We start from the raw sequence: 11409 nt of genomic DNA on the forward strand, positions 1-11409 counted from the left end.
ATTCCTCTGTGACCTAAGGCACTGTTCCCTCTCTACTTAAAATTCCTCACTTACATGGTCACAAAGACTTGAGGATATTGCATGCACGCGCGCACACGTGTGTGTGTGTGTGTGTGTGTGTGTGTACCTGCATGTGCATATGTGCACATGTGCATACTTGTACTGGCCTTGAACTGAGAGCTTCAGTGTGGTCCCTTAGCTTGTTTTGCTCAAGGCTGACACTCTACCACTGGAGCAACACCTCTAGTCTTTTGCTGATTAATTGGAGACAAGAATCTCATAGCTGTTTCTGTCTGGAGTAGTTTTGAACTGTGATCCTGAATAGCTAGGATTACAAGCATAAGCCTTGGTACCCACCTCATTTTTTTTTCTTTTTCTTCTAGCAGGTGTAGAGAGAAGACCTCACCACACATACACCCTCTTTGGGCTTGTGACATAGCCCATGGGGGTTCAGAGGCGACGGCTTATTCAGAACTGAGCAGCAAATCCATGGAGGAGGCTAACCAGAGGAAGGGAAGGAACACGGAAAGCACACAGTGGGAGTCCTGTTCCTTGCCACACTGCAGGGCTCTGGGAATGCCCTCCACTTCCCCTGCTGATCCTCCCACCTTGCACAACCCTGACCACAGGGAGAAAGGGGCAAAAATCTTGCCAAGTGTTTCAGCAGGAATTGCCCGTAATTGCTCCACTTTTCCTGGATTTGGCAATGGAAGGATTACCTCATCCTGAGATGGGGGCAGCAGCCTGGTGGCCCATAAATAGTTCACCTCAGGTAGGCCCCCTCCCTGCTTCGTCTTCCTTCTTCAACACTCTCCGGGTCCCCGCAGCTGCTCTGTAACCATGACCCTGAGATTCCTGTGGCTGGGACTCATCCTGCTGGTCCAGACCCAGTTTTCTGTTCCAAACCTGATCCCTGCCCCATCTCTACATAAGATTCCCCTGACCCCCAACTTCCAGGATAAGCAGGTAAGAGTCCTGGAGGGGCAGTTGCCAGGAGATCTAGGGTTGTGGGGAGGAGAGGTGAAGGGTCTCAATATTGGGGGCTGGAGATGTGGTTTAGGTGGTAGAGTGCCAGCCAATAATCAAAAGTGTCAGATACAGAGTTTGAGTCCCTATCTCAGACCAAAAATAAAAAAAGAGCACCATTGGGTGGAATGGGTAAGACTCAGGGAGTCCAGAGCTCAGAACTCTTGGGCCTGGGTCCCCTGGTGGAAGCCACACCCCCATCCTTCTTCATCTCTGTGTCATTGTGCCTACTAACCCCCACTGCCTGCTAAGTCCCTCTGCACAGATGAAGAAACTGACGCTGGAGGCCCCCAGCCCTTGCTGGCTCCTTCAGGCAGGCTCCACCTGGGACCCTGGAACCTAATCAGAGGGGCAGCCAGCCAGGCTGCCTAGAGATGCCAGCAGGGCCAGAGCAGGAGAGGTGGCTCCTGAAGCCACTCCAGGGCTCTGCCTCATTCTGCCCTGCAGTTCCAGGGGAAGTGGTATGTCATAGGCCTGGCGGGGAATGCAGTACAGAAGAATCAAGGCGACTCAAATATGTACACCACCACCTATGAGCTGAATGAAGACAACAGCTACAACGTCACCTCCACCCTGCTCAGGTGAAGCTGCCATCTCCCTAGGGGCTAAGAGGTAGACTGATGTCACAGGCAAGGGGTGATCCTGTTATTCCTGACATGGCTTCCATCCCTCCTTCCCTCTCTCCTTTCCTCCCTTCCTTTCTTCTCTCAATGTAGCACTCCAGCACGGACAGCAGTGGGGATGAACACACACAGGTCAAGGAAGATGGAGAGGACAGGTGTGGTGGTGGCACATACACACACACAAAAGTTAACTAGACTATCTTAAACAAGAAGCCAAGTGAGGGCCTGGTGGTTCATGCCTGTGATCCTAGCTACTCCAGAGGCAGAGATTAGGAGGATTGTAGTTTGAAGCCAGCCCCAGAGAACAAGTTCAGGAGGCCCCATTTTCAACCAATAACTGAGTGTGTTGATACACATATGTCATCCTAGCTAGGGGAGAAGCTTCAATAGGAAGAATTTGGTCCAGTTTGGCCTACATAAAAAGCAAGATCCTATCTCAAAAAAGAACTAGAGCAACAAGGGCTAGAGGTATGGCTGAAGCAGTAGAGTGCTTGCCTAGCGAGCATGAAGCCCTGAGTTCAAACTCTAGTACCAACACCAAAACCAAAAAAACAGAACCAAACCAAAACCCAAGATAGCAAGATAGGAGCCAGGTACCTGTGGTTCATGCCCATAATCCCAGCTACTAAAGAGGCTAAGACCTGAGGATCATGGTTTGAAGCCAGTCCAGGCAGGAAAGTGTGTGAGACTCTTATTTCCAATTAACCACTAAAAAGCTAAAAGTGAAGTGGTACCTCAAGTGGTAGAGCACTAGCTTTGAGGGCAAAAGCTCAGGGACGGTGTTTGGCCCTGAGTTCAAGATGGCCAAAACAACACCACCAAAAACAAACAAACAAAAACAAAGATGGAAAGAGTAATGTATTCCATGGCAGGAGGAGGGATACTGCACCTACCTACAACCTCACCCAGGTCTCCAACCAGGGCTTCTAAGAAAGTGGCTTTTAAAAGGAGCCAGTGCCAGGCACTGGTGGCTCACGCCTGTAATCCTATCTACTCAGGAGGCTGAGATCTGAGGATTGTGGTTCAAAGCCAGCCCAGGCAGAACAGTCTCCATGAGACTCTTATTGCCAATGAACCACCAGAAAACCAGAAGTGGTGCTGTGGCTCAAGTGGTAGAGCACTAGCCTTGAGCCCAAAGAGGCTCAGGGATAGCACCCAGACTCCGAGTTCAAGCCTCACAACAACAAAAAATGAAAAATAAAAAGGAGCCAATGTATCTCAGAAAGTATACACACAGCTCGGTAATCCTAGCTACTCACTGGGTAATCCTAGCTACTCAGGAGGCTAAGATCTGAGGATTATGGTTTGAAGCCAGCCTAGATTGGAAAGTCTCTGAGACTCTTATCTCCAAATAACCAGGGGAAAAAATGTAAGTGGAGTTGTGGCTCAAGTGGAGGAACTCTAGCCTTTAGCAAAAGAGCTCAGGGACAGTGCCAAGGTCCTGAATTCAAACCCTAGTATCAAAACACACACACACACACACACACACACACACACACACACAAACAGTTGTGTGTGCATGGAGTGTGCAGAGTATGCACGGAAGGGGCTGGTGCACTCTGAGTCAGAGAATGGTGCCTTCCAGAGGTAGGAAGCTAGACCCTGGGGCAACCTGCCTTGCAAGGGGGCTCCCACAAGGCCAGGATCTGGGTATCCGGATTCAGTTGCATCAGGGGAGAAAGTCAGGTGGAGCTGGGAGGTAGGTAGAACAATGAAGGTGAGGCTGGGCAGCCAGGGCTGGGAGGTGGTAGGTGGATGGGAACTAGAACAGGATTGTATCTGCTGCTGTGTTTTTCTTTCTTTCTTTCTTTTTTGGCTTTTTTTGTATGTGTGTGTGTGTGTGTGAAAATACTGTACAGAGGGGTTACAATTACATGGGCAAGATAATGAGTGCATTTCTTATCAAGCATTGTAGCCTCCTTCTTTGTTTCCCCTTCCCAACCCATCCTTCCCCCTCCACCCCCCTGCAGTGTTTTTCTGATTTGGGAAGCTGGTAGGTTGGAGCTGGAGCACTTGAGGACTGAGAGGCAGAAGAAAGGTAGAAAGCTGTTTCGGGAGTATTTGGTCTGAAGCAGGCTGGACAGGTGGAGTAGGTGGAAGCAGGGGAACAGCCAGGTGGGAGTTGGGGTAAGTGCCTGGGGCTGGGGCTGCACGTGGGGTAGGCCACCTAGGGGAGGCAGGTGAAGAGGGACTTCGGATGCAGGAGGGAGGATCTAAGAGAGTCAGGCAGCTCTGGGCATCAGATGAGGGATAGGCTCAAGGCAGGAAAGCCCAGGCCAGTCTAAACTGGGTGGGCGGAGCTTCCACTTTAATGGGGAACAGGCTTTTATGAGTTGGACTGGGAGTATCTGAATCCTGCCACCATCTTGGTGCTACCTGGTCAGGCCCAGGAGCGTCCACACCTGTGTCATCTCCCTCAGCTCACCCCATCTCTTGCTCCCGTAGGGGTCAGAACTGTGACTACTGGAACAGAACTTTTGTCTCAGGTTCCGTGTGGGGCCAGTACACCCTAGGCGACATTCACAGTGAGTTCCCATTTGAGACGGGGTGGTGGGTGTGAGGTTCCGGGGAGCACACGCCTCTTTGTCACCCTACTTAGATGCTGTCCTCTGGGGGAAAGCCTACGGTCAGCAGGCTGGAAAGAAAGGGGACGGTCTCCTCTTCCTCCCAGCGCAGGCAAGGCTGACCTCTTACCCCCACTCCTGTACCACAGGATACCCGAATATACAGAGCTACACTATGCAAGTGATAGACACTAACTACTCCGAGTTCGCCATGTTATTCTTCAAAAAGACTTCCTCAAACGTGGAGTACTTCAAGACTACCCTCTACGGTGGGTCTTCATCCTATCCCCCGGGGCCCCAGCTCCTGGTCACACTTAGGGGATGAGACCCTCCACCCTCACTCAGGCCTCAAGGTCTTCTTCAACTCCAGCCCCCTCAGGGAGGAGGTCTTCCTGCATAGGTTCTATAGGGAAAATGTCGGAGGCCTCATTCACTTGTCCGATGACTTTTTGTTTTTGAGTTTTGGCATTGGCTTTGTGCTCAAGGCTGGCACTCTAACACCTGAATCCTACCTCCACTTTCAGTTTTTTGCTGGCTAATTGAAGAAAAGAGTCTCATGGACTTTTCTGTCCAGGGTTGGCTTTGAACCATGATCCTTAGATCTCAGCTTTCTAAGTAGCTACAATGACAGGCATGAGCCACCAGCACCCAATAACATTTATAGAGCATCTTTCTGTCCGCACCCAGGGAGAAACAAAGAGCTGAGCTCTGAATTGGAGGATCGCTTCGTCCACTTTGCCAAGTCTCTGGGCCTTACTGATGACCACATCACCTTCCTTACTCCCATTGGTAAGGGTCAGCTGGGGAGGTAGGAAGGGGACATAGGGGTTGTCTAGGCCTGATGCTCTCCACCAGGGAGAGGATAAACAAGAGACCCAGTGCCCTGCTCCAGCCCATCCAAGAGCAGTGGCCTCCTCTGGAAGCCATTTTGGACTATGAAGACATTGCCCCACCCTGGAATCTATGGATCCCCAGGGATCCTGACCCCCAAGTGCTCATCCATGACAGGTTAGCCTGGGCTTACCAGATGAGAATCACAGATTAGTGTCCACGTTTTCCCAGGCCTCCTGTTCTGGGTCTCCCTTTGGATTCTATTCATCTTTGACTTAGGACATGTCCCTGCTTTCAAGTAGCCTAGCCTGACCTTGGCAAGGAGGGCTCTCACCAGGTCATTCAGGGTCACTGGCTGAGAGGCTAGCTAGGGCTCAGTAGGTCGAACAGGCAGGAGGCCTGGGAGCTGGAGCACAGCTATGAGAGGCCCCATTCTTTGGGCAGCAAGTCCCCAAACCTTTCCCTTACTGCATCTTTCACACATGGGTCTTCAGGCTTCCCCAAGTCCTGAGGAAACCCCCAGAGATGCAGCTGGTCCAGGCTGGGCCTGAGGGACAGCACAGGGGTTCTGGTAGCCAGAGATGTGCATGCACACACATGTACATATACACTTATCCCATCTGCCTGTTCTGATGGACTTTTTCCTCCCACAGACCAGTGCATTGATGACTGAAGGTGCAGTGAGTATGGCTGCACAGGGACCTGAGGGGAGGGTGGCCAGGGGTGGGTGGGAGGAGGAGGGTCCCAGACTTACCTTTGCTCCCTCCCTTTTCCCCTTCCCCCAACTGCAGCGTCTTTAATCACCTTTCTTTTCTCAGGTGTTGCCTATCTTTATCTCCATCCTTCCTGTTGCCTCTGCCCAGGGAGCAGATTGTCTACTCCATGCCCCACCCCCAGCCATGAAGCCAGTGACAACTGGAAGACCTTTCTTGTGATGCCCTGCTGCTCACCCAATTGCTCCAAAAGCCACTTGGCTGCCGGAGTCCACCCACTTATCTGCTAAATAAACACATGCACTTGCCCTGGGGTCTGCACATGTGTGTGCGCGCGTGCACGCCAGTCCTGGGGATTGAACTCAGGGTCTGAGCTTTTTGCTCAAGGCTGAGCTCTACTATTTGAGCCCTCAGCTCTATTTGCATTTTTTTAAAATTTTTACGTTTTTTTGGTGTGTGTGGAGGGTGGATAATTGGAAAGAAGAGTTTCATGGAGCCAGGCGCCGGTGGCTCACGCCTGTAATCCTAGCTACTCAGGAGGCTGAGATCTGAGGATCATGGTTCAAAGCCAGCCTGGGCAGCAAAGTCCATGAGACTATTTGTGTGTGTGTGTGTGTGTGTGTGTGTGTGTCTGTGTGTCTGTGTGTGTGTGTGTTTTGGGTGCGGTCGTGGGCCTGAACTCTGAGCCTGGGTGCCGCTCTTCAGCTCAAGGCTAGCACTCTACCACTTGAGCCACAGCACCACTTCCGGCTTTTTTTTTTTTGCTTATGGGTGCTGAGGAATCGAACCCAGGGCCTCAAGCATGCAAGGCAAGTGCTTTACCACTGAGCCGACTTTCCAGCCCCCCATGAGACTCTTATCTCCAATAAACCACTAGAAAACCAGAACCAGAAGTGGCACTGTGGCTCAAGGGGTAGAGCGCTGGTCTTGAGCTGAAGAGCGCAGGGACGGTGCCCAGGCCCAGAGGTCATGCCCCATGACCGACCGAAAAAAAAAAAAAAAGTTTCATGGGCTTTTGGGCTGCAGCTGGCTTCAAACTGGGATCCTCAGATGGCAGTCTCCTGAGTAGCTAGGATGACAGAGTAGGTAGGATTGATTACAGGGGTGAGCCCCTGGTGCCTGGCTTTTTATTCTGTTTTGAAATTATCATACATTAAAGGTATACAAGGTGAGATCCTGATAAAATTTCAAGAGGCCTCATTTTTCTGTTTCTGTACTTGCCTGGAGCCTGGTCCAGGGCTGGAGCCAGGCGGGTTCCCACCCACAGGTGCAGCCCTGGATCCCCCAGGCGGGCGCAGAACGGCAGAGAGGTCCAGGATGGAGTGCGTGAGGTGGGTGGTCGCTGCCGAGGCAGGCAGGGGGAAGGAGGAAGGAGGAGGAGGGAACCCCTCCATGACAGTCCTGTCCTGCCAGGACTGGAACTTCTCGAAGCTTCAAGAGGCCTTGGAAACCGCTGGTCTGATTTCGAACACTCAGAGGGGCAGAAGCAGGGAAGGGGCACAGAGTGGAGGTCCCCGAGTGGCCCGCTCTCCTGCCGGGCTCGCTGACACTCACTAGCCCTCGCTCGGGTTCGAGCCTCCGCTGCCCGGGTTTCTCCGCTGTCGGAGAGCCCCGCGATCACCCCGCACCGCCACCCGGAGTGGGCCGGGCCCCCGCGGGTCGGCCGGGGGGCGGAGCCGACTGTGAGGCATTGTGGGCGGAGCCAGTTTAGGGGCGGGGCCTGGCGGTGGGTGGGCGGGGTTGGGGCCGTGGGGCGGGGAGGAGGCGGAGCTCGGGCGTCGCGGCGCAGGCCACGGGGGCGGGGCCCCGGGCTCCGGGCGGCCGCGCGCCGCTGCGTTCCTCCCTTCCGGCTCCGAGATCTCTCAGCGGCTCCCACCTTCCGCCCGGCGCCGGCTCTCAGGGCGACGGTCGCCGCTTTCCGTCGTCGCGCGGCCCCTGCGGTGCCCGAGCCCGCAATGTCGGGCCCCAACGGGGACCTGGGCATGCCGGTGGAGGCGGCGGCGGAAGGCGAGGACGATGGCTTCGGGGAAGCAGGTGACGGGGCGCGGGGTGGGGGGAGCTCCCGAAGCGATTGTTGCTTTTCCAGGGGTACCCTCCCTGGGAAGGGGAATCGGAGACGGGGTGGGCTCTCCCCACCCGCTCGCGGAAGGTCCCGACTTTTCCCGGGGCCACCTTGGAGGTTCCTAGAAACCGCAGCCCGGTTTCACAGAAGGGGAAACTGAGGCAACCTCCGGGGATGCTCAGCTGCTTGGGATTTGCTCCGATCACTTCCTGCCCCACTCCCCCCCCCCCCACCAAGGGGTTTGCAACCCGGCTTGGCAGGTGTGGCCGCGCAGGCGGGGCTGACCCGGTGGGCGCCCGCGCTGCTGAGTCAGCACCGGGGCCGGCGGGGCCGGCGGGGCCGGTGTGCCCGGCTCCCCAGCAGCCTGTTGCGTGCACAGCCCCGCGCGAGGGTGGGAGAACCATCCGCCCGGGCTCCCGCGCCCCGTCCTTCCGTATTCCCCTTGTCATATAGGAGTAGGGATGAGTGTGTCCGTCCCGTGACAGATGGTGCAGGCAAGGGTTCATGGAGGAAGTGAGCCGTGTGGTTATTCTCTTCGGTGTAGTAAGGTGGGAGCAGTAACTTGGAGGGCAGGACTTAGTAAACGTGGGGTAAGGATGGGGCAGTGCTTTGTTATTGCAATCACATTTTTATTGAGCTATACAAATCAGCCCCATTTAAGTTGGACAGTTCCAAGGTTTTAGTATGCTCAGAGTTGTGCATCCCTCACAGTGCTAAGATATTTTCATCACTCTGGGTCTTTTTTTTTTTTTTTTGGTGGTACTGAGGTTTGAACTCAGGACCTTGTGTTTACTAGGCTATCGGCTCTTCACTTGAGCCACAAACCCAGACCCAGGGTCTACTTTTCATAAAGGCAGGCCACCCAGTGTGGACAAGCAGTGTTCCTGTAGCTCTGCAGCAGAGGAGGCAGTAGCCACAGTGAGGGCCTAGCGAAGGGCTGCATGGATGTTGGCTGATTCACAGGACAGTGGGGAAGATCAAGGTTTGGAACTGTGAAGTACCCTTGACAGGGATAAAAGCCTCACTCCAGTTGGTGTGGAGACATTCATCCTGTCCCCCAGTTGGTGTCCCTAACAGGGAATGTGAAGTATTGGTTGTAATGACCATCTAAAGAATCACTTTAGGCTCTGGGAAGGTGGCTCAGTGGTAGAGCGCTTGCCTTGCATGCCTATGGCCCTGGGTTCGATTCCCCAGCACCACATAAGCAAAAAGAAAAAAGCCGGAAGTGGCACTATGGCTCAAGTGTTAGAGCACTAGCCTTGAGCTGAAGAGCTGAGGGACAGCGCCCAGGCCCAGAGTTCAGGCCCCACGGCTGGACCCCCCCCCCAAAAAAAAAATCACTTTAGCAGACCTTGCTAAGCTCTGGATACACTTCACACTTCCATTCTTCACCTCTTTTCTAGAAAGGAGCTGTAGCAACTTGCTGGGGTAGAGCAGAACTGGAACCCAAACCTAACAGCCCTTAATCCCCAAGTGAGAATTTTGGTTGTCACCAACCAGCTATAGGATCCTGGATAGTTTCTTTCTTCTTAGGCCTCAGTTTCCCTCTCTGTATCACGAGGCGTGGACTTGCAGCAGACTTCACAGGACTGTCTTCTGTGAGTGGTGCCCTTTCTGGGCAATGGGTAACCTTCCCTTGAATGCAATCACCCACATCCCAGACACACTCCTTGAATTCCAGACTGTTCCACCACCACCACCCACTTCTCTTCCTATCCTAAGTTGGCAGCCAAGTATATCTGAGTCACAGGCTGGCTCAGAACCGGGTCCCGCAGTGGGCACAGGCCCAGACCTTGGGTCCAAAGGAACATCATGTCTCTGAGAGGCAGGTGAAGAGTGGCAGTAGAGGGAGGACCAGAGACGGCTTCTTGGAAGAGGCATTTTGAGCTGGTCCTTGACAGATTGTGGTCCAGGCATCTCTGGGTGGTAGAGAGTTGAGCGAAGGCAGAGAGGCTGGCAAGTCAGCTCCATTCATTCATTCACTCACTCATTCCTTCAGCAAACGCTTACTTTGCCATCGAGCGCACTGGGGAGACAGCAGCCAACACAAGACCAGTCACTTCTCCCACAGCTGAGGGACAGACATAGGCCAGCACAGATATTCACAGCCGTTGTGCCTGAGGGGAGAGGGCTGTGGAGGGCTACGAGACTCGCTTGCGTCAGTAGGGCACTGGTGATAGGATAGCCTGTAGTGACTGCCAAAAAAGGGAAGGGAGACAGGAGGAATGGCATATCCCGCGCAGAGGCAACAGCCCAGAGGGCTTGAGGTGGGAGAGGTGGGTGTGAGGGAGGGGAAAGGAAAAGGATTGGGAGAGGAGACAGAGGAAGGGAACTGAGGGGGCTGGAGAGGATCTGGGAATCTGCTGGTGGTTTCCCCTGATGGCAGAGGGAGCCATGGAAGGGCTGGAAATGAGAGCCTGCCTGGAAGAGGCCCTGTCCACCTCTGCAGGGAGAGAGGAAGCAAGGAAGAGCCAAAGAGGTTTCACCTTTGCACTTAGGGAGATCCCTGGAGGCGGGACCTCCCAGGCTGTGACCATCCTAACTAGAAGATGGAGCACTAAGGTGTTTCTTCAAAGCCTTTCTTTTGGTTTCTGCCCATTTTCCAGATGGTGACACGGGTTCAGGAAGGAGTAGAGACTTCTCCCAAAGCCCTCTTGGAGGCGGGCTGGGGAACAATGGGGTACAAGTGTGTCTGGGAGCCTAGAGGAGACATGGGACCTTGGGTCTGTCTTTCCCCTTCCTCCCAGAGTATGCAGCCATCAACTCCATGTTGGACCAGATCAACTCATGTCTGGACCACCTGGAGGAGAAGAATGATCACCTCCATGCCCGACTCCAGGAGCTGTTGGAGTCCAACCGGCAGACACGCCTGGAATTCCAGCAGCAGCTCGGGGAGGCCCCTGGCGATGCCAGCCCCTAGGCTCTGGGAGCCTCCGACCAGGCCCCAATCCTGCCTCCCTGGGCCCTTACTATCTGGTTTAGATACCTTCTCAAGGGCTGGCCTTTGGGTCCCCTGCCTGCCTGAGCCAGCCCCTACTTCCTAGCCTGTCTCTTGGGACCAGGTGTAAACATACAGCCCATTCATTTGCCTGCTGGCCCAGCTCCTGGACCTCCCTACTCCCCCAGGATTGGAAATCCACATTAAACCAATTCTCCACACCACAGAGCCTCTCTTCTGTGTGCTGGGATGAAGACCTTAGGTGAACTGGGGCCTGATCACACATCATAAACAGGAGGTGGGGGCTGGGTTCGTGACCACCTTTTATTCCTGGATACAGACAGCGCAGGTGAGGGACATCCCTACCTGGGATGCTGACCAGCAGCTGCTGCCCAGCCTGACCAAGGCAAGTTGCCAAGCTTGGTGACTTTCTGGGATGCACTCAGCCCTTATGGGGGCTGGGGCCTCTGGCTGAGTCTGGGAACGCCACATACGCTCTGCAGCCTTGGCACTGCCCTTGGAAGTCTCCCCAGCTGGCCCATAACAGGCCCAGTCTCACTGTCTAAGGGCCTGGGGTCTCTACATGAGGAGCAGCGCCACAGCAGCTCCATCTGCTACTGGCTGAACTTGGGCACCCCCCAGGAGGGCCAAA

At 54.3% G+C, this 11409-nt stretch overlaps 2 protein-coding genes across 4 annotated transcripts; both read left to right on the forward strand.

Annotated features, from left to right (window-relative positions):
* The first annotated feature begins 799 nt into the window (after positions 1-799).
* Lcn2 (lipocalin 2) lies at positions 800-6070 on the forward strand. Of its 3 annotated transcripts, none has more exons than XM_013021346.1 (7): positions 800-966; positions 1474-1607; positions 4095-4174; positions 4363-4482; positions 4901-5002; positions 5698-5728; positions 5863-6070. In XM_013021346.1, exons 1-6 carry the CDS (start codon positions 841-843, stop codon positions 5715-5717), a joined length of 582 nt encoding a protein of 193 aa, XP_012876800.1. In that variant the 5' UTR covers positions 800-840; the 3' UTR covers positions 5718-5728; positions 5863-6070. The 3 variants fall into 3 exon arrangements, with proteins under 3 accessions (XP_012876800.1, XP_012876802.1, XP_012876801.1); XM_013021348.1 differs by having other exon boundaries at positions 5698-5724; XM_013021347.1 differs by having other exon boundaries at positions 5698-5719.
* Positions 6071-7584: 1514 nt separating this feature from the next.
* On the forward strand, positions 7585-10978 carry LOC105989283 (chromosome unknown open reading frame, human C9orf16). Its single transcript, XM_013021242.1, has 2 exons — positions 7585-7791; positions 10567-10978. The coding sequence occupies exons 1-2, from the start codon at positions 7713-7715 to the stop codon at positions 10737-10739; spliced, it is 252 nt and encodes an 83-aa protein (XP_012876696.1). The 5' UTR covers positions 7585-7712; the 3' UTR covers positions 10740-10978.
* Positions 10979-11409: the final 431 nt, after the last annotated feature.

Source organism: Dipodomys ordii, unplaced genomic scaffold (assembly GCF_000151885.1).
Source record: "Dipodomys ordii isolate 6190 unplaced genomic scaffold, Dord_2.0 Scaffold55, whole genome shotgun sequence".
NCBI lineage: Eukaryota > Metazoa > Chordata > Mammalia > Rodentia > Heteromyidae > Dipodomys > Dipodomys ordii.